This window comes from Podarcis melisellensis, assembly GCF_964234715.1.
Source record: "Podarcis melisellensis genome assembly, chromosome: 16".
NCBI lineage: Eukaryota > Metazoa > Chordata > Lepidosauria > Squamata > Lacertidae > Podarcis > Podarcis melisellensis.
The window spans coordinates 8,980,113-9,002,558 of NC_138533.1; the positions used below are offsets into that span (position 1 = coordinate 8,980,113).

Consider the following 22,446-nt stretch of genomic DNA (forward strand, 5'->3'; position numbering starts at 1 on the left):
GTGTTTTGTTGTTTCTTCAGCTTGTATACCGCCTTATGTACAGTAATTCAGAAAGACGGTATGCCACTTAAAAGAGAAATGAAATTAAATACTAGAGGACTTTTGCTTGTGTATGTGAACATTCAACAGGAGCTAAAATACACCGGATACTGTTTTTGCTGTTAAAAATGTAGGAATGCCATCAGGCTATGCGGAAGCTGTTTGGGGCCTTGGCGGAAAGTGAGTCTTGTGCACCCTTTCTGACAGAGCAGGAGGTTCAACAAGGGACACGTTGCTTGGCAGAGTGCATTGTGGGGGACGAAGGCCATGCCTGGAACAGGTAAGGGGATTATGGAAACAAATACACGTTGCACGTTTGGGGTTGAGAACAAATCATGTAGTTAAGACAAATGGAGATATCTGCAGGTGGCTGTTAGTTATGACGGCACAGTTGAGCCTCCCTGTGCCACAGCAGTATACCTTGGGGGTACTGGAGGCTGGGGATTTAAAAGCAGGGGAGGTCGCAAGCTTCCCAGCAACACCTGGCTGCCCCTCATTGGGAACAGAATACTGGGTGCAAAATTAAAAGCCGGAGGTATCTTTTTTCTCTCTCTGTCTTTTGCCTCTCTCCCTTTCTCAGGTGCTGGGTTGTGGAGAAGGCGGAGGATCTGGCGGTAGTGTTCTTTGTGGATTTCGGCCGCTCTGCCACTGTCCCGCTTAATTCCCTGCGGAAGCTGGACAGGGATGATGTCTGGGCCATCAAACCTTTGGCGCAGCCGTTTGCACTCCAGGAAGGCAAGTGAAGACAAAAGTCGGAGCGGTGAACGCAAATTTCACCCTTGTGCTGTAGGATAAGCTGCTAACAATGCTGCACTCCCCCCCATAAAAAAATTAAAAATCTGAAGAGGTTAAAAAGGTAAAGGGACCCCTGACCGTTCGGTCCAGTCATGACCGACTCTGGGGTTGCGGCGCTCATCTCGCTTTATTGGCCGAGGGAGCCGGCGTACAGCTGCCGGGTCATGTGGCCAGCATGACTAAGCCGCTTCTGGCGAACCAGAGCAGCACATGGAAACGCCGTTTACCTTCCCGCCGGAGTGGTACCTATTTATCTACTTGCACTTTGACGTGCTTTCGAACTGCTAGGTTGGCAGGAGCAGGGACCGAGCAACGGGAACTCACCCCGTTGCGGGGATTTGAACCGCCGACTTTCTGATCAGCAAGTCCTAGGCTCTGTGGTTTAACCCACAGCGCCACCCGCATCCACTGGCCAAATCCAGTAACTGAGTGTCTGAGGGAGGCAGAGACTAAAACCAAAACCCTGGAGAAGTGGAATGGAAGGCCATGACTCCATATTGCAGCATTTTTGTTGCAAGTCCCTCTTATACTGCTTACTGAATAATTCCTTTTGACTCGTACTTTTTTTTCTGTTGCAGAGGTTTTCCCACCTCAACTCATGATGAGAAAAATCCTGGAAGGGAAGGTGGTCGGCCCATTGCAGACAGAGGTAAGGACAGAAGTGTCTTACAACTGTTAACGTACAGAGGAAATGATTTTTTTTTTGTCGTCTTCCAGACTTTTGATAGCCACAGAACCTATTCTCTGTCCCCTGAATCGACATGGGTGAATCCTCAAAAGGTTTATTTTAAAAGTGGCCAGAGGATGAGTGATCTGATTGCAGCCACAAATCGATCCACTAGATGTGCCTCCAAATTGGAAGCTCCAGAACAGCGACTGTATGGAGTCCCGATTCATATATCACATTAACCAGGGGTGCCCAAACTTTTATCCAAGAGGGCCAGATTTGATGAAGTGAGCATACATGAGGGCCGACCAGAATTGTTCAGCTTTTTTTAGGATTGAAGTTTATGAACTTTTTTAAGGATTTACCCAAGGAGATAAACTGCCACAGGGGCTGGATTAAACCCCCACAAAACGCACTTTGGACATGCCTACATTAAACCATACAATGGTACCTCTGGTTAAGAACCTCTTAACCTGAGGTACCACGTTAACTAATGGGGCCTCATGCTGCCGCCGCGTGATTTCTGTTCTCATCCTGAAGCAAAGTTCTTAACCAGAGGTACTATTTCTGGGTTAGCGGAGTCTGTAACCTGAAGCGTCTGTAATCCGAGGTACCACTGTAGTTGAAAATGAACCTGTGGTTTAAGCTGAACTGAAACGCGTCTTCACCCAACTCTTTGGATGCTTTCCAAACCTACAGGGTTAGGGTTTGTTATTGGTTTGCTGGTTTGTCAAGAGAACACATTCTCTAGGGCAGGCACCCCCAAAGTCGGCCCTCCAGATGTCATCCCTGACCACTGGTCTTGTTAGCTAGGGATGATGGGAGTTGCAGTCCCAAAACATCTGGAGGGCCGACTTTGGGGGTGCCTGCCCTAGAGAATTTTGGGATCTGCCATTTATAGTTCCTAACACCCTTGACAAAATAGAGCCTGGTTGCTAGATCAGGCCAATGACCCATCTAGTCCAGCATAGCAACTTCTCCCAGGGCCCAACTGGATGATGATAATGATAATTTTATTCTCCATATGCCGCCCATCAGACTGGGTTCCCCTAGCCACTCTGGGCGGCTTCTAACATATATAAAAATACAATCAAACACCAAACATTAAAAACTTCCCTAGACAGGGCTGCCTTCAGATGTCTTCTAAAAGTCAAATAGTTGTCGGTTTCCTTGACATCTGATGGGAAGGCATTCCACTGAAAGAAGGCCCTCTGCCTCGTTCCCTGTGACTTCCCAAAGACCCTCAGAGCTGGATCTCACGTCCAGCTGGATGATGGGAATGGAGACGTTCCTTCAGATACCTCTGGGAAACCCGCAAGGACCAGAGCACAACAGCGGCTCTCCTCGCAGTTCCCAGTGACTGGTACCCAGTGGTGTACTACCTCCAAGAGTAGAACACAGCCATCATTGCTACTGGACGTTGAGAGTCTTATCCTTCACGTTTTCACCTCCTGGGGGCCATCAGTACATCTTGTGACAGCAAATTTGCCCACAAGCTTTGCGGAAGAGTGATTCCTGCGGAAGCGAGTTCCATAGTTTAACAATGCACTGCCGGAAGTACTTCCATTTATGTGTCCTGAATCTTCCAACACTCAAACTTCATTGATCTCCGAGTTATAAGGGAGAAAAACATCTCCCTGTATGCTTTTCTCCAAACCATGCATTATCCTAGACACCTCTTACAATGTTCCCCCACCCCACCCCAAATTAATACTCCCCAAATGTTGTAACCTCTCCTCATGGAAGATCTACCGTATTTTTCGCTCTATAAGACGCACCAGACCACACGTTTTTGGAGGAGGAAAACAAGAAAAAAAATATTCTGAATCTCAGAAGCCAGAACAGCAAGAGGGATCACTGCGCAGTGAAAGCAGCAATCCCTCTTGCTGTTCTGGCTTCTGGGATAGCTGCGCAGCCTGCATTCGCTCCGTAAGACGCACACACATTTCCCCTTACTTTTTAGAAGGGGAAAAGTGAGTCTTATAGAGCAAAAAATACGGTACTCATGCCAAACTAATTAGCTTGTTTCCTGGGAGCAGAGTTGGTGCGCAGTGATAAAATTTCAGTTTTGGGCTCCTCGTTCATGTTAAATAAACTCTTAGGGTTTTAAAAACTGCTGTTTAATGTAACAAGCGAATCATCCAGAGGGGCAATAGGCATCTCTTCCCATGGTGGATAATTCTGCTGAAGCTCTGCAGAACTGGCCGACCCAAAGAAGCAACGCTTTGATCCCTTACATCCTAGCAGAGGGAAGGTCTGGGTATCATGCAGAGATGCAACGGGCACCTCTATGCTCGCTGGTGCGTTTTTGCTCCTGTGTAGCACACAGAGTTTAGGGAATTAACTCACTGGCCGCTTCCTGCATGTTCTGAGGGTCAATGCAAGTTGGAGATCACTCTGCCCAGAATCTAAATCCTGCGCCAAGAGTTCCAAAGGGTCTCTGGAAACCCGGCAATTCTATGTGCGGCTAATGCATTTGGTGTTTGTTTTAATTCTTCATCTAATAGGCTTGAGAAACTAAAGCACAGCTTGGGAGTCTCAGTGGGGATTTACCAACACTCTCCAGAGTTTCTCTTTGCATTATGTTAAGTTCTAACAGCTTTTTCTATGAGGGGAAGAAAAAAAAAACACATTTAACCAGCTGGATTACAACTGAACCCTGTGTTTACATCAAATTCCTAAAAACATCCCCACATGGGCAGCCTGTTATAAGGGCTGGAGGGTGACAGGAGCTATGGGTCAGGACGGGTGTTTGGGGGCGGGGAGATGTGTTTAAAATACACTAATATTTTTTTCTAAGTCTATCTTGGTAACTTTTTACAGCAACACATTTTGAAGTTTGCCATCAAAGATGAGTAGGAGGAGGAAGTTGTTGAAAGAAATTCTGGAGAGAACATCCGACAAGCAAGCTGATGGGATCTTGGGGAAAAAAAGGATTGTAAATTGTTTTTGATGGGAGATGGGGTAAGCGGAAAGACGCTTTGCATTAATTTTCTACACCTTCCTGTTTCTATGCATTCCCCCCCCACCCCCCGTATCGGTTTAAAACAAGGCAGTTTAACTGTGCCTTGTTGCGGCAGGAAGGAAAAAAATGTCTCTTAATTAAAAGCATTTTGCGTATTAGTGGTGTTCAAAGATGGAAGGTTTGAAGAGGCAAGGAATGTTGAAATTTTGCCTATTGATTGGAGCCTGTTCTTCCCACCTTGTTTCTGTAGTTTAGTTGATTAAAACCAAATGTATACATGTACACCTAAAACTTGGTTGCTTTTTAAAAAAGTGATGCTGAGGAAGAAATTGATTGTCTCTTGCACTCAGGTGAGCTTTTTCCTCTGGAGTCATTTTTGCTGTCGAGTTTCCCCACTTCTTTGATTTTCTAACCCCCCCCCCCCAAGGTCTGCTGATTTTAAAATATGACCTACAGCAAGGGTTCCCAAACTGGTGCACAGACCACCAGTGGCCCATGTGCTCCTTTCAGGTAGTCCATGATGTGCCTGCGTTAAGATTTTTAATTGCATTTTTATTGCTCTCTTTCTTTCTTGTACTTTATTGCGTTTCAGTTCTAGGCGATTTCAGTTCTAAGGGAGCGAAGTACAAAACAAGAAATTTAAAGGAGCAATTGAAACACGAGTAAAAATCACACAGCATTATGAACGCTATAGCTGGCCGAAAAATCAAATCAAATATACCCTTGGCAATTTTCAAGTGGTCCACAGGAGGGTCAAGTCAAAGAATAGTAAAACTGGAAGTGTGGAAACCTCCTTGCTGCTGCCCTGGTCTGATATAGGTGTCCTAGGAGCATCAGAAAGCCATGAAGCCCTCACCTAATTGCTAACCCCAAATTTGTATCCTAGCAAGCTGTTGGGTGTGCTGAACCTACTTTCCAATTCTGAAAAATCAAGTGTGTACAAGGAGTTAACACAACAGGACTGTGAGGATTCAAAAGCAACCATCCTTACGACTACTAAGCTGAGTTGGTCCTGGTTGAAAAACAAAACCACAGTGCAGATATTGTGTCAGGATCATAGGGAACGTCACACAGACGCAATATAAATCTAGCAAGTTACGGCAATTCCACGAGCCTGAGGATCTTTAGGAACTGATTTTAAAGTTTCTAGACCTCATGGATTTGTGGTTGTTTTTTTTCTCTTGGGAAGGCAACACCCTTTAACCTACCCTGAGTTGCCACCTGCTTTGCAGACAGAGAGGTAAGACTAGTTCCCCTTCAAATTAACAAATGTAATTGTTCTCCAAAGAAGATACATTTCCCCCCCATACACATCCATCATACACTGTAACCAAAAAAGGAAAAGAAAAAAAAAAGCAGTGTACATGAAAATAAGAAAATAAATTAAATCCGTAGCAGAGGGAAGAGGCAGAGGTGCTCTAGACTGCAGCGGAGCTGGTAGCTTCCAGCGATAACAAGAGAATCAAAGAGTTTTGCTGTTTTGTTTTGTTTTCGTGTGTGTGTGGTTTTTAATAAGAGTGACTGCCAGCTTGCCTGCTAGCGCGGGTCCAAGCCAGTAGCCCGAGCAGAGGGACGGCCCGGCTGCTCGCAAGTGTTTATAATTCCGTAAGAGTCCCCCGCTGGAGCCGCTCACTAAAATCGCCTTGCAAGTACGGGCGGTGGAGAAAGAGGGAGGGAGGAGAGTGTGAGTGTCCTGTCCTAGGAAGAGGAGGAGGAGGAAGAGCAGGCATCCTTGCGATCCAAATGCAGCAGCGTTCAGCAGGGAAGTCGAGGCCGGTCTGAGGCTGTCCAGGGTGACCGTCTCCATGCTTAGCCATCTTCCTTAGGGGGCGTGTACCAGCCTGAGAGCAAAGTAAAAGGTGGTGAGGAAAGGTGGAAGACGTGGGGTTCAGGTGAACAGACGCCGTTTCTGTAGATCAAGGCTGGGAAACCTCTGCTGGTGGGCAACCTACATATTCTTAACCTCTTCACCCTTGTGGGCCCCCCCGCCCCTGCCCTCCCGTCAATCACCAGATGCAACCCTCACATCAGGCAACGCTGCGTCCTGATTGTCAGGAATGCAAAAAGCACAGATATTTGGAAATCTTTTTGTAAAATTGCCTTGTGCTGCTCTTCAAACCCCTGCTTTTCAGAGGGGCTGTTTGAAAGTCCTTTTTGCAAACAGCTGAGCTCTCAGCATACAGCCAGCACAGAATTAACCCCACCACCCAGTTTTCTTTTGTTTTTTAAACTACAGCACGGCCAGCAACTCCCCACCCCTGCCTCACATGGAGCTGGTCTAGCCAGCAAAATACTTCTCTTACTAGGGTGCTCAGAGGCTCTTTCCCAGGCCCAGATTCTCCTCTAGAACTGGAGGAGCAGGGGGGCTTTTGCATAGAAATCGTACGCTCTGCCACTGAGCTAGGGGCCATCCTCTCCAGGTGGATGGGAATCCTGCGGGTCTCTCCAGATCTTGCTGGATTCCAACTCCCGTCACTCCTGATCCAGAGACCTTGTTGGGGGTATGTTGCAGCCACCCTCCCAACAACAGCTGGAGGGCACCAGGTAACCCACCCGTGCCCTACAAGCATTGCCATGGGATGGTTTTCAAACTGGTGGCAGCCTCAGTCAGGAATAGGTGGGTCAGTAATTGCAGACAAGCTTTCTGGAGTGGGAAAGCTCTGCTGCTACTCATCTTCCACTGCAATGAGACTCTTCAGTATAGACAGAATGCCCCTAGGACAAGGGGACGAGGGCAGAAGGTAGGGGGTTCTGAGCTCCCCTCCCACAATTGTTTAACAATCCCAACACGCCCCTCTCTCCATTGATTAGGCTGTTCACATGGCATCACTGACTCCACCCCCGTGACCTCATTTTACATTTGGCTCCTCCCATTTCATCTTGCACCTGGCACCAGTTGCCATGGGTGTACAGAATGGAACTTGCTGAGTACTGTTGTTATCGTTAATGGCTTTACTGTTTGGCTCTCGCAGAATTTCTGGGCTCAACTCAAATTGCTGGTTTAAATCCTTATAAAGCCACTTGTGGGGTCCCACCTCTTCCCCCCTAAGCCTGGAAGTCCCTTAAGGTGAGGATAAGAAACAGTGGCCAACAACGTAGGTCGGCTCCTCAGCCTTCCACCGGATGCGCTTCAACCAAGGTGCTAGTCCTTACCATTCTTCTCGTGAATCTGGACCAGGGACTTGTATGACTGCTGCGCTCTTGTCAAACTGTACTGGTTCTGCGGGGGGAGAATGGAGAATGGCTTTTAATATTAAGAAGGCTGCCACAAAGGGTGCAATAGGGCTGGGAGATATATTAATATATCGTCCAAAACCGGTCTGAAGTCCATATCAGATCCAGTGTTTTTGATGTGGCAATATATTGTGAATCACGATGTGTGTGCGCTATACAAAAATCAAAACGTGGGAAAAACCGCGAAGCCAGCCAATGCCTCTACACATTTTCATCCTTATTTCAGACATTGTGATACATCAGTATGTCGCGATGTTTAGCTGGCAATATATTGCAAAGCTGAAAGCCAGCTATCCCCCAGCCGTAGGGTGCCCTAGAGGCTCCTGCCTCTAAATCACAGAAACACGATTACCCTGAAAAGCCACATACCCGTGAAAGGAAATGTTACACTTTGCCAGATTATATCTCCCACACTGCTCCAACCACAAAACACTCACTGTGCTGAATATTTTGTAAGTGGTGGTTTTTGGTTTTTTTTAATGCAATCAGGCATTTTGGGACAAGCATGGTGTGACCATAGGAAGCTGGCCCCCATTTTAAGGCAGTGGACATAGTTCTCCCCTCCCTGTTTTATTCTTGCCACAACCTTGAGGGCTGAAAGAGAGAAAAGGTCTGCGGCTCATTCAAGGTCTCCTAAGTCAGTGTTCTTCAACCTCAGGTCCCCAGATGTTGCAGGACTACAGCTCCCATGATCCACTGCTAGCTTAGGCCAACGGCCAGGGATGATGGGAGTTGTAGTCTTGGAACAGCTAAAGACCCGAGACTGACCTAGCCCATATTGCACACCACACATTTAAAGCACCATGACATCACTTTAAACAGTCACAGTTCCTCCCTCCCCCCCCCTAAAATAATATTCTGGGAGCTGCTGTTTGTTCAGGGTGCTGAGATTGCCCACAATTCTGTGAGTTCTCTGTGAAGGATTGTCAAAGCACTCGGGGAATTGTAACTCTCTTTAAAGCTTTGCTGGCTCTCTTCTGGCAGAGGTTGGAACCTCTGGCAGCCGACTCCTCTACAGCACCAGCGCAGGGGAATTGGGTCAGGGGACATGTAGACCGTAGCCTAGCCCCAGGTTACCTTGTTGGCGCCAAACTGGACCCTGGCTTTGCCTTTCACAAGTGTGGCACTGATCTGCATGATCACGGACTCCACCGAGTAAGCACTGCTCCAGCCCTGGGGAAAAGGAGGTAAGGGAAAAGGAATAAGTGACTACCAGCGTGATCTAGTCCAGCCCTCTGCAATCCAGGGATCTTTTTGCCCGAACCTGCAACCCTGAGATTAAGAGTCTCGTGCACTACGGACTGAGCTATCCCAGGGAGCAGCAGACCAGCCGAATACACCAGCCCAACTGCTGCAGAAGTGGGACTTTGACCTGACCCCTGAGTCCTCCCAGCCGCTCACCTGTTTTGTTAGAAGCTCCATGCAGATAGCTCCTCCGCCCAGGACATACCTTGGGAGAGAAGGACAGAGGAAAATCCATTGTTAGCCAAAAAGCCTCTCTCTCTGTGTGTGTGTGTGTGTGTGTGTGTGTGTGTGTAAATTCATTTAAAAGGGGAGCAGTAACCCAGTTCCTCACAATCAAAGCCCTTTCCTAATGGCAGATCCTAATGTATAAATAAGAAAATTATTAATGTGCCTCCTGCCCCACAACCAATCCTGCTGCTCAGCTAAGATGGCCTGTCCTTTGAGGGGGTGGAGGCAGGTGGAAGCTGGCTCTACATCTCTAGATGGAGCAGACGGAATGTGGCTGCCTCTGATTTTCTTCAGAACCAAGGAACACCCGATGAGTTTGTCCGGCAATAGAACTAGGGTCCAAATACTGTCGCCTCCGGGGAACAGGGCATCCAGCAGCATAGGATTAAGGGGTAAGGCCTTCAACCGGGCTTTAATTCCGTGTCCTGTAAGAATTCGGGGGCAGAACATCCCCCTTGCAGACAGAAGGTCACAGGTTCAATCCCTGGCTTCTCCAGGCAGGGGCTGGGAATGTCCCCCTGCCTGAAACTCAGTAGACAATACTGAGATAGATGACCAAGGATCTGGGCTCAGTATGAGACAATTTCCTAGGTCCTGGCTGCCCTGAGATCTTCAGAAGAAGGGAGGTAATATAGATTTAAATAATACTGATTTTATTTTATTTTATTGGAAATAACTTGTCTTCTCCAAAACAACCTTTATTCAGATTTACAGTTTTAACAGGCCACAAACCTGTACTACAGACTTCTCTAAAAAGGTAAATATGATTTTTATATAGCTAATATAGATGGGTATTGACAGCTATTAAATATTATAAAAATAAATCAATTCCACTAAAGCCTATTATTATTATTATTATTATTATTATTATTATTATTATTATTATCCTCTGATGTTTCCATGCAATGTGGATAAGGCAAAAAAAAAATACAGTGGGCACAATCTGCCAGTGTTTCCCAACCCTGGGTCTCCAGCTGTTTTTGGACTACAACTCCCATCATCCCTAGCTAGCAGGACCGGTGGTCTGGGATGATGGGAGTTGTAGTCCAAAAACAGCTGGAGACCCAGGGTTGGGAAACCCTGCACTAGTACAAGCCCCACTGAAGTGACTTGGAGTTGCATATGCGCTCAGCATGCACAACTGGAGCAAGCCCATTTTGTTTCAAATGAGGTTTGGGCAACAGAAATTCCAAGTGGACTGTGCCGGGTGTGTAAATAATCATCAAGAGGGATACAGCAAAATAAGCAATGCAAAACAGAACAGCAATAATAATACTGTTTTAAAACAGCATGGTTTTACATGGGTTGTTGTCTTCGCCCTTGATAGGGAACTGAGTTACCAATAGCAGCCACCCAAATCCCACCGGTGGGCATCGTCAGGCACTTACCCTCCTGACAGCACAGGAGACACGACTCTTACGAAGGGCGGGTCAAAGGGGAAGTTGTCCTGAAAGGAGAAGAGAGAGGCTGAGCTGCCTGTCGGGCAGCCCTCCCTTGCCCTCCCACCCCGGCCATCAGCTGCTGCTGCTGCTGCTGCTGCTGCCACCACCTCCCTCCCACCAGCCTGACCTTAAAGGTGAAGTTGAGGAGGATGAAGTCTGCCCCCTCTTTCTCTTTGAGGATCTGCAGGTCGCTGTGCAGGGCACTGTCCTCGTCCACCCTGGGGGAGAGAGGGAGGCAAGCTGAGCCGAGGACAGAGGAAGGCCCCTCGCCCCTCCCCAGGTCAGAGTTCCTGCTTTGGGGGTCACATGCTGGGCTGGACGAGAAGCCAAAGTGGGTGGAGAAACAAATGCACATTTTCCCCTCCCGCTTTTGTACAATGGGGTAGTTTCTCTGCACCGTCACGGCACACACCTCTGCCCAGGCAAGCGAGATGCACAGCCAGAGTTCAAGGAAACGTCCCAGCCAGGCGAAAACATTCGTGGAAGGTGCATAGAGGTTTGCCTGGGAAGAGTCCCAAGGGCCAGATGGAGCACACTGGAGGTCCACATTTGGGTCAGAGATTCCCCAACCTTGGCCTAGATGGGGGGGGGGCTTCTATCCAGGGGGCGGGGGGCTAACTTTCTAACTCTCCTGGATAGCTCAGTTGCTTAGAGCATGGTGCGGACAACGCCAAGGTTGCAGGTTTGGTCCAGCTGCATACAGTGGTACCTTGGGTTACAGACGCTTCAGGTTACAGACTCCGCTAACCCAGAAATAGTACCTCGGGTTAAGAACTTTGCTTCAGGATGAGAACAGAAATCACGCAGCGGGAGACCCCATTAGCTAAAGTGGTGCTTCAGGTTAAGAACAGTTTCAGGTTAAGAACGGACCTCCAGAATGAATTAAGTTCTTAACCCAAGGTACCACTGTATTCCTGCATTCCAGGGGGTTAGACTAGATGGTCCCCTCCAACTCTACAATTCTGTGGTTCTGTGATCTGTGGGACCCTTTTTGTTCCGTGGGCAGGATTCACTCCTGGCCGAAACAAGAGTCAGTGTGGTGTAGGACCTGGCAGAGACCCACTTGGCCACGAAGCCCATTGGGGGCAACCTGGGGCCAGTCACTGCCTCTTGGCCTACCCTACCTCGCAGGGCTGTTGTGAGGATTAAGCGAGGTATGGAGAAAACCCATGTATGCCACACCTTTAGTTCTTTGGAGAAAAAGGTGGGATATGGTGCAATAAAAACACACTGGGGGCAGGTTGTCCATGCACCAGCACATATACCGTATTTATCGCTCCATAAGATGCACTTTTTTCCCTTCTAAAAAGTAAGGGGGAAGGTGTGTGCGTCTTATGGAGCGAATGCAGGCAGGAGGCTCTGTTCAGCACTCCCTTTAAAGAGCCGCATGGAGCGGGGGCTTTTCCCCAAGGATGGAGAAGGGCAGCCGGTCAGTCCCTTCTTACACCTCACAGAAAAGCCCCCAGGAGCCGCACACATGCTAGGCACGGCTCTTTAAAGAGCGTGTGGCTCTTGCTGGCTTTTCCGGGAGGTGGGGGAAGGGACAGAGGACAGCCCATCAGCATATATATATATATATATATATATATATATATATATATATATTTGCTTTCGTAGATTTTCACGGGTACAGGAATGCAGGTTTTGGTGTCCTCGGGTGTCTTCCCGTGTAAAAGTTGGGGTGTCTAGGCGACGTTTCGACGAGGTCTCACTGAAGATGACGAGTGAGACCTCGTCGAAACGTCGCCTAGACACCCCAACTTTTACACGGGAAGACACCCGAGGACACCAAAACCTGCATATATATATATATATATATATATGTATGTTTCACACACATAAATCCTCACTCCACTGGCTAAACAGATCTGCTGGCTGGGGAGGAGGGTATCTGGGGTATATTCAGAGGCACTGGGATGGACAGAGAAGTTTTAACCTCTCCATCTACCAAAGCACTGGCTAACTTCATGAGAAGAACCCGAGGGCAAGGACTATCTGATTCCCCAGCATGTGTGAACTGCTCTGGGAGCCTTTGCTGTCGTTGCTGGAAGAGCTGCATAAAAATGCTGGCTATGAAAGCAGCACAGATAAGCTTTTGTTGATTTTTTTTTCAGCTTGGCTGGAAGCAGCCCACTGCAAGGTGCTCTGCCCCAGCCTCTCTCGCTGGTGGAGAAAGAAGGGGAGGAAAATCCCTTTGCCAATCTACCGGCCTGGGAGAAAAAGCAGAGCAGGCGTCTTCAAGTGTGTGTGAAGTCCTGATTCATACTGGAATGGAGGGGTGATCGGGGCCTCCCCCTACACCCAGGTATCTTGCTTAGGGTAGGGTGCAGCGCCCACCCACAAGGGACCAGTCAGACCCTTACCTCAGGAGTTTGACATTCCAGTCGTACAGGCTGTCGTTCACTAGTTCAACTGCATAGTTTCCTGTGGAAAATAGAAAGAAGCAGTCGGTATTGCAGGAGAAAGGAAAGGAAGAATGGCTATACAATACACACACACCTTAAAGTAACCAACAAAACAGAATTAAATTCCTACAGCAAACCATCTCGGCTTCCACAATATATATAGGCGACTCCCCATTCACAAAGGGGTTACGTTCCAGGCCCATGTGCATAAATATAGTGGGGAGCGCCCTAGAGAGTCCTTGTGGCTCTCAGGGAGACCCCAGAACCTAAAGAGGATGTCCCTTTGGGCCATCGCATGCAAGTAGATCGCGTACAAGTGGGGAGTCGCCTGTATACATACAAATACAGTGGTGCCTCGGGTTACAGACGCTTCAGATTACAGACTCCGCTAACCCAGAAATAGTACCTCGGTTAAGAACTTTGCTTCAGGATGAGAACAGAAATCGCGCGGCAGTGGCAGCAGGAGACCCCATTAGCTAAAGTGGTGCTTCAGCTTAAGAACAGTTTCACGTTAAGAACGGGCCTCCAGAATGAATTACCGTATTTTTTGCTCTATAAGACTCACTTTTTCCCTCCTAAAAAGTAAGGGGAAATGTGTGTGCGTCTTATGGAGCGAATGCAGGCTGCGCAGCTATCCCAGAAGCCAGAACAGCAAGAGGGATCGCTGCTTTCGCTGCACAGCGATCCCTCTTGTTGTTATGGCTTCTGGGATTCAGAATATTTTTTTTCTTGTTTTCCTCCTCCAAAAACTAGGTGCGTCTTATGGTCTGGTGCGTCTTATAGAGCGAAAAATACGGTAAGTTCTTAACCCGGGGTACCACTGTATATGTAAGGCTGTCACTGTGCAGCCCCCATTTGCAGTGGAACATGAGAATCCTGGGAAAGGGAGGCTGCAGGTTAATGGGGTAATTATGTTTTTATATACGTTGGAAGCCGCCCAGAATGACAGGGTTAGCCCAGCCACATGGGTGGGGTAGAAATAATAAAAGTATTATTATTATTATTATTATTATTATTATTATTAGTTAGGGTTGGCGAGCAGAGTGAGCCAGGACACAGCCCACAGTATATATATCAACCTAAACAAACCATGAACAAAACAATTGCTCCATCATCTACACCCCACTGAAAAGACCAGTGCAACACCAAAATACGAACGGGGGTGACAAAATAAATTTCAAATTCTACGTTATAGGCATCAGTATACATCAGGCACACAACCACAAGAAAATAATGCATCACATTCTCTACCAACTCAGTTTACTTATTACAATCCAGGTTTCTCAACAGTCCTGCCCCCCTCTTCCTGACCGATGATTTCTGCTTTCCCAAAAAGCAGAAACAAGGCCAGGCTCCCAGTCCTTGCCCCCCGCCCCAGCCCCGGGGCTTTTCCAGGCTAGATACTCACCACCCTTGAAACTTGCCGATCGGTAAATATCCCTGAGCTCCTTCATTAGCCGGTCGGTGGCCTGCACAGACCCAGACACTGCCCCCTGAGAGAGGGCGAGAGGGAGGAGGAATTTCACTGTTACACCCATGTTGCTAGCAAGACGGGCTGCCCAGCCCCAGGTTACTCCATCCCCCCCCCCGCCCCCAGAACGGAGACAAGTTATCGCCCAGGCCCAGGGCTGGCCTGGTGCTCTCCTGGCAAGGTGGACTCCAACTCCCACCAGCCCCCAGGCAGTGCAGCCAACAGCCAGACCTCATGGAAGCCACAGTCCAACCATGTGCCACTCCCAGCATCTAAGAGGGAGAGGCAGGCTTTGAAACGTCAGCTGGGCGACCCTCCTCTCCATCTCCACCCCCAACCCGCCCCCCATTTCCCCGCCTTGCCCTCCCGCCTGGCGACACGTACATTTAAGTAATCTTGCCTCTGGTTCTTTTTTATTTTCTCGAGGATGGCCAGGTTCTCTTTGCCAATGCCGTCATCTTCCGCCTTCTTCCCCTCCGCCGGCTCCTCCTCTTTCATCTCATAGTGATCGAGTTCTTCTGTGTCCTTGGGGGGGCGATAAGAGAGCCATAGAATGGTGAAGTTGGAAGGGACCCAAGGGCCATCTAGTCCAACCCCCCCTGCGATGCAAGAAGACTGAGTTAGGCTGGCCTCAAGCAGAGCCAGGGCTTTCTCGGCTGCGGCTCCAATCTGGTGGAACGCTCTGTCACAAGAGACTAGGGCCCTGCGGGACCTGACATCTTTCCGCAGGGCCTGCAAGACAGAGCTGTTCCACCAGGCCTTTGGTCAGGGCACAGCCTGACTCCCTCCTCTGGCAATCTGCACAGAATTTTGCTTAACGGTTGCCATCAATTTGATTTTAATTAATTTTTATAATGAAATGTTTTTAGAATGTTGGATTATTTGATTGTTTGATTGTCGTTAGCCGCCCTGAGCCCGGCTTCGGCTGGGGAGGGCGGGATATAAATAAATTATTATTATTATTATTATATTCCTGACTTGCGACAGCTTTGAATTCTCTTTTTCTCTCCTTGGAAATCAAAAGCTGCACAAGCCACACAGCTCTGTTTCATGCTGCTTCAACTTTCACAACTGCAAGCAGCGGGTTGGGGGGACTTCCTTTCACCCAAGGGCCACATTCCCTCATGGCATGCCTAACAAAAACATTTGTAGCAGGCGCCGAAAATGGTACAGTGAAGGAGCCTGTCTAATATCAAAAGGAAGGTAGCTCCGAGGCGTAGGTGCTGCTACACTATAAGGTTGATTTCTTACATCGAAATTTAGCAACGTGGAACCATTCCAGAATTGTTGCATGCTAAATAGGAAGGGTGCTCTCTGTCTCCAAAATGTATCTCCATAGACCTTTTAACATAAGGCTTCTGCAGCCAATTTTTAAAGCTGTTATGGATTTGGATGTGTCTATTATTTACCACTGAGGAATGCATCCAAATCCTTGCTCGCTATCGCATTAAAATCTCCAGTCCACATGATGGGCAGGGTATGTTATAAAATTATTATTATTGCCCCTGTCCTGAACATTTCTGAAGGAACAGGAATGGCTGTGGAATTGAGGTGGCTGAGCAAACATGAGTAGAGAATTTTTAAAGGAATGCACCCCTTACCTCTGGCATCTCCTCGTCTTCCTCTTCAGAGGACACTTCTTCCTGTGTGCTCTATGGAACAAAACAGCAGGAGGACAGGTGCATGGAGTTATTCTAGAAAACACTGCCGTAAGACCACTCTTGCAACCTATGTTTAAATTGCAATGGTGTCATGGTGTTCCCAGTTCCTGGAACTGTAGTTTGTTAAGAGCACTGGGAGCTGTTAGGTGACACCTGTTCCCCACCCACACTTCCCTGGGAAGAGGGACAGACTGCTAAACTGCTCCGGGAATTGTAGCTCAGTGAGAGAAATAGAGACCTCCCAACAACTCTCAGCTTCCTTAAGTTAGGCTGACTCTACTCCAAACACTACACGTTAATGCCAGCCTGAAAACAAGCTGTTTAGAGGTTTTATAAAAGCGACTGCATTCAGACAACCATCTCTCATCTTAATATGTCAAAATATGAATGAGCCTTTCACAGGCAAACTTTGTGCCACCAAACCAGGACGTTTCCATTAACACTACACAGGCTGCAATCCCAACTACCCAGGAGTAAGCCCTGTGGAATTCAATAGGATTTAGACTTAGGAGTTGATGTAGTTAGGAAAGGGCTGCGGCTCAGCGACAGAACATCTGCTTTGTGTGCAGAGGGTCCCAGGTTCAAACCCCGGCAACTCCACAGAGAGTCCCTGCCGGTCAGGGTAGACAAAACTGAGTTGGGTGGGCCAAATGTCTGACTCAATATAAGGCAGCTTCCTGCATTCCTATGAACCGCACTGCAAGGAATTAAAACAACTTTGAACTATATTTTAATATTGTGGCTCATTCCAGAGCTGTTAGTCATAGTTTCTTGGCTTGGACAAAAGGTTAAACAGAAGATTCTCATGCTTGTTTCTGAGTTTCCTTGATGTCTGAAAATCAAGAGGATAAAAACTTTATAAAAGAATGGGGGGGGGGAATCGCAGTTATTTAGGAGACCACCATAAGCAGATGGAAACCAGAGCTGGATTTTGACACACTTGTAGTGTAAAAAATATCATGGATAATATGGTTTGATATAATAACTGGAGCACAAACGAACATGTAGTTGTAGATGTTTTAACACAAGACTTCATCGACGGGATGGGGGGAAGTCATGAGATTCGGAGAATCTCCACATATAGTGTTACTTTATCAATGTGTGTTTATTTGAATTTTTTTATTTGCAAAATTAATAACATTTATTTTAAAAGAAGAAGATTCTAATGTTTGTCTGCCAGGTTGCACAAAGAAAGCTTCAATTCTCAGCATCCCCAACTAAGGCTGGGAAAGATTCCCATCTGAAACCCTGGAGTGCTGCTGCAGGTCAGTACAGACAATATGGAACTCATCATAAAGCACAGTCCACTGCCCCTTCTGTCATGGAGTGAAGTTTTATGTATTTGCAGAAGCTGCCAATAAAAGCTGGAACACGCTAGTGCCGTTCTAGCAGGTCTGTAACTTTCCATTCGGCTCAAAGCAAGCAGCTGTTGTTTTGAACTGTGTGCCTTATCTTAGTACCAAGGCCACAGGGAAGCGTATTATCTGCGGCCCAGTGAGCAATCTTTCTCCTCCTTCCTTTTCTTCATTCTTCGACTGACTTCTTTTACCTTTATATTTTTGCATTTATATTCAGTCTTTTTAGGCTGAAACTGGATTTTTTTTTCCCTCTAAGAGGAGCTATGCTGTATTTGGACTCTTGACAAAGAACCTATGCCTTAGTAAACTTCTATGAATGATCTTTCCTGCGTGTTGTGTTTCCCTGTAATCCCACGTCTACCAGAGTTCCACTACTCTGCTACTTTGCTGCGTAGGCAACAGTCAGGAGTGTCCTGGGGCATTGATTCCTAACACCTTCCTATATGGAACCTATTTCAGTACACCTGTGACTGGTGTTCGGGTGGATTTCTTTGTTCCTTTGCTTGCTGATGTAAATAAACGCTGTTAGATAGAAAGAACAGTGTGTGGACTTTTCCTTCTCCTTACACGGAAGCAACTGCTGCGAACTCTGCTACTGCCTGAAGAAGTTTTGCACAGAGGAAACGTGCCGGACAGGCAGAAATAAACAGAGAACCAATTGTGCCCATTCAAGCAGCCTCCATGACAGCGGAATGCCACCTGGCCCAGGAGCCTTGCCGGGAGCCACAAGGTTGGCTTACCTGCTCAGCAGGCAGAGGCTGGTCCAGCATTTCAACGTCCGGATGCTGGGGAAGGTTGTAGAGTTTGCAGAGATCGGAAATGATCCGCTTCAGGTGCTGCAGAAGCTAGCCAAGAAGGAAGCCAACGAGAACAAAGTTATGGAAAAAAGGAGGAATGCTGATCACCCCTCACCCGCCTCCTCCAGCTCAATCGCTCCCCCTCCTTCCCCAAAGACATTGGCGCTTCTTCCGCCTCACCAACGTATTTCCTTTCTTCACGTCTGCTAGCCGCTCCAGGATCGCCGCCAGGTTGGGATCGTCCGATTCCACGGACCATATTGGGGGGACAGCTGGATAAGACTCCTAGAGAAGGCGGGGAAACCGAGGGAGTTAGCAATAGGCAGCATCTCACAGAGATAACCAGATATGACCATGTTGTCCTGCTTCAGTCCTCTGCAACTGTGGTCCTCCAGATGTCACTGGACTACAACTCCCATCACCCATGCTGGCTGAGGCTGATGGGAATTGGAGTCCAATGATACCTTGAGGGCACCAGGTTCTCCAATCTTGATCTAAATAACTTGACTTCAGCTCCCACGGGCTAGCAATGTTATTCTACCTGCCAGGTTCTTGTGGCCCTCTGAACATTAAAGCCATGCAGCTAGGGACTAACTTGATACCATAATGAAGTCTGCCAGTCCAATCTCAAGGGGTCTCAAGTCTAAGGTCTTAGTTGAGATAACAACCCTCCTTGCTTTTTTGACTCAGGCATCTGTTATTCCAGAGCTGGAGATCCTGCTGGTAGCTCCAGATACTGTTGGCCTTCCAACACACATCAGCTGCAGCCAAGATGTCCAATGGTCAGGGTTGAGGGGCTACCAGATCTCTGAAGTGGTATTTCTAGTCTAAACCATTAAGGAAGGCAAAAGGGGCTGAAGAGCAGAGTCGTAAAAGCAAAATAGTGACACCTCTTTGCCTGATCCTGATCCTTTCCCATCTTTTTCCACCTAGGCCACGAAAGTACCTGGGCTGTCCTGCACCTCTGCTTCCATGCTGTAGCCTGCACCCCTTTTCGGCTACATGCTGCACACTGTGTTACCCCGGCAGCTGCCCCATAGAACTCACATCTCCCCTGCTAAATCAAGGATGGTCTCCCAAACCTGCTGGATTAGGCTCAAAGGCCAGTCTGTCCTGGCATCCTGTCCTCAGGGTGGAGAACCAGGTGCCCCTGGGAAACCCAAAAGCAGGACTTAGGCACAACAGCAGCTGGCAATTCAGAGGCATACTGTCTTTCACAGGGGAAGGAGAATATAGCCATGGCGACTAGCCTTGATAGCCTTATTCTCCACAAATCTGTCCAATCCTCTTTTCAAGTCATCCCGTTTGGTGTCCGTATTACATTCCATCATTTGCACACTGTGTGAAGAACTACTTTCTTTTGTCTGTCCAACATTTGGTGGGTTCTCATGTTGCGGAAGTGTTCAAGAAGGGAAACCCCCTGCCTCCTAGCTGCCTGCATTGTGCTTAAGCCTCAGCGTGGTCATCAGAGGCGAGCAGAAAGTCCATGCAGCCGAGTGAGTAGGCTGGCAGAGGGAGGATCCCTCCAACCCTCCTCTGCCAACCCACTGAGTTTGTGTCGCAGTTGCAAAGGCAGGGCAAGTCCTTGCTTTTGCTTGGAAGTGGGCTGGCAGAGGGCGAGTGGGTTAGATCCTGCAATGTTGACCTGGAAGCTACATGCCACTGATGGAAAATGGGGCTTCCGCCTCCATTGCAGCCAGCGTGTTAACACAGGATACCATGATATGCCAAGTTTGCAACTTTGGTAGGTATGCACAGGGGCTTTCCATGATCCCTCTTGCACCTTGCCAGCTACCCCCACCCACGGCCCGCCCTAGGCCCCGCCCTCCAAGCTCCGCCCCCACACGCCCCGCCCCTTCCAGAAGACGCCCCGCCCCACCTCTGCAAGCCCCGCCCCGGTTCCACACGCCCCGCCCCATCACCCCACTCTCCTCCAAGCCCCGCCCCCGAGGGAGGGCGAGGGTCTCCCGCCCAATTGAAGGCGCCCCCTCCTCCCCCCCACCCGGGGACTCACCGTGATGTTGCCATGGATACGGACGGGCCCCCCGCCGCCCGGGCCGGGCAGGAACTCGCAGCCCAGCTCGTCCGGGCAGGCGCGGGCGATGCGGAAGCGCTCGTGGCCGCGGTGGAAGATGGACTCGAGGAGCCGCAGCTCCCGCCTCAGCAGCGCGCGCCCCGGCCCCGCCCCCAGCGCGGCGCCAGGCCCCGCCCCCAGCACGGCGCCAGGCCCCGCCCCGCCCGGCCCCGTGCGCTGCATCTTCCCATCGAGCGGCCCGCCGCGGCCCCCGGGCCCCCCGCGTCCCCCCACACCGCAAGATGGCGGCCGGGAAGGGCCCGCAGTCGGAAGTGACGACCCGCATCCTGCTCCTCCCCCCATCGGCGCGCGGGCGGGGGAGGAAGAGGAGGAGCCACGCCGGCAGGAGGTGACGGCGGAGGCCCGCGCGGCCGCACGCACGGCGCCGTCGTCATGGAGACGGGCGCTTCCGGGCCCGAGCGGAAGTGGAATCCCAAGGCCCGTTCTTTCTCTACTTTCGGCCACAGAGGTGGTGAGCCCTAGAGCGTCGCCGTAGCGCGACTTCATAAAGGGGCCAGAATGTCGTGTCTCCAATATGCTTCACAGAAGTATCAGCTGCTCCTCCTGTGGGTGACTTGGGGAGCTTTATTTAGAAAATGATACTTCTACCATGGAGATTGTAAGGTATAGAGCGGCGCCAATAGCGGCCGTAGAGAAGCCTCCGGTTTTGCCTAGAGCGGCTCTACGCTACTCCATACGCAGCTCGAGAATTAAAATGACTTCCCAAGTTCACCGGAAGTTCCGGTGTTGTTAGACTCGACTGTTACCCGCACAGGAACAAACACCCATGGGCGGGTGTTATATGTACTGACAGGAAACGGAAGTCAAGTCAAGGAAACGGGCGGAAATGAAGGAGAAATAGCTCTTGCCCTGAAGTGGGATGGGAAAAGCGGGTGGGGGGCGCAGTTTGGGATCCTGGAAGCAATTGGCTGCTTCCAATGTGACGCAAGAAGATGTACCTCCCAGGAAATATGGGGGAGGGTGACGGACAGCTTTTTGGTGACGTCAGGGCATGAGTGGCCAATGGCATGGCGAGAATCCCTAGCTGTTAATACCCTCAATCCTCACGGTGACGTCATAGCGAGGGATTACCACAGGATGTGCTGTTTATTTTTGGAGCATATGAGGCCCTCCTGTTATCAGGCCTGGCTACCTCCTTCTTTATTGCCGCCTTCCAAAGAAGCTGGTAGACGGCCTCTAGTCAGGAAAGCTCCCTTACTCATTCATTTATAATAGACCACTCTTCCTATATACAGTTTCTAGAGCAGGGTTTCCGTGCAAATCAGTAACTTTCTTTATGTATGCAACAACAGCAGCAAGAATACTTATTGCAAAGTATTGGAAGACACAAGATCTACCCACCCGGGAAGAATGGCAGATGATGGTGATGGACTACATGGAATTAGCGGAAATGACTGGCAGAATCCGAGACCTGGGAGAAGAGTTGGTGGAAGAAGATTGGAAGAAATTTAAAGACTATCTACAGAAACATTGTAAAATTAATGAATGTTAAAATGATGTTGGATTGAAAATAAGTGGCATTAGCAACAAAGTTAATAAGACTATGCAAAAATGAATTGATAATGGAGGAAAATATGGAGTTAGAATATGTTAAGATATAGAGTTTAGATAAATGAAAAAGGGTAAGGATTTGCTGATCTGATTATGTAAATGGGAATACAAAAAGTGGAGGTGTGAGGAGGTCAAGGAAACAAGCTAATGAGTTCAAAGTTATAAAAAATGGATTTGTTTTTAATTTTTTCTTAACTATTCGTTTTTTGTATTTTGTATTGGTATTTTTTTATTTTCTTTTATGTATTTTTGTATGTTTTCCTTTTTATTTTTAATTTTTATGTTTTGTTCTTTTTTGTATTTTGTAAACTTATGTCTATGTAAAATCTCAATAAATATTCTTTTAAAAAAATCAGTAATACCGTATGCATTGTTCAAAACAAAATAAAGACACTTAGAAGGTGCTATCAACCTTGTGAGAAGGAAGAATTGTGCAGGGCCTGGTGGTCCACTCAGACTGCACTCTCCCAAATTCCTTTTCTTCCAGGTCTTC

At 48.4% G+C, this 22,446-nt stretch overlaps 2 protein-coding genes across 4 annotated transcripts in view; one reads left to right on the forward strand and one right to left on the reverse strand.

The window, feature by feature from the left end:
- Positions 1–6,105, forward strand: part of TDRD10 (tudor domain containing 10) — a 30,612-nt gene extending 24,507 nt beyond the window's left edge. For 2 of the 3 annotated variants that reach the window (XR_014163487.1, XR_014163488.1), the window contains exons 10-12: positions 174–319; positions 620–1,483; positions 4,325–6,105. Coding sequence is in view for 1 of the 3 variants with exons in the window: in XM_081891851.1 (XP_081747977.1) it covers positions 174–319; positions 620–774; positions 1,413–1,483; positions 4,325–4,360 (408 nt within the window). In the remaining 2 variants the exon portion in view is untranslated. The remainder of the gene's footprint in view (positions 1–173; positions 320–619; positions 1,484–4,324) is intronic. The other variant, XM_081891851.1, reaches the window with a different exon arrangement.
- On the reverse strand, positions 5,723–20,903 carry UBE2Q1 (ubiquitin conjugating enzyme E2 Q1). The gene is made up of 13 exons (XM_081891638.1): positions 20,322–20,903; positions 18,488–18,592; positions 18,251–18,355; positions 16,093–16,143; positions 14,876–15,016; positions 14,429–14,513; positions 12,979–13,039; positions 10,743–10,833; positions 10,562–10,620; positions 9,102–9,150; positions 8,778–8,873; positions 7,620–7,686; positions 5,723–6,307 (listed from the first exon to the last, which is right to left on the reverse strand). The coding sequence occupies exons 1-13, from the start codon at positions 20,886–20,888 to the stop codon at positions 6,276–6,278; spliced, it is 1,509 nt and encodes a 502-aa protein (XP_081747764.1). The 5' UTR covers positions 20,889–20,903; the 3' UTR covers positions 5,723–6,275.
- Between the last annotated feature and the right edge of the window lie 1,543 nt (positions 20,904–22,446).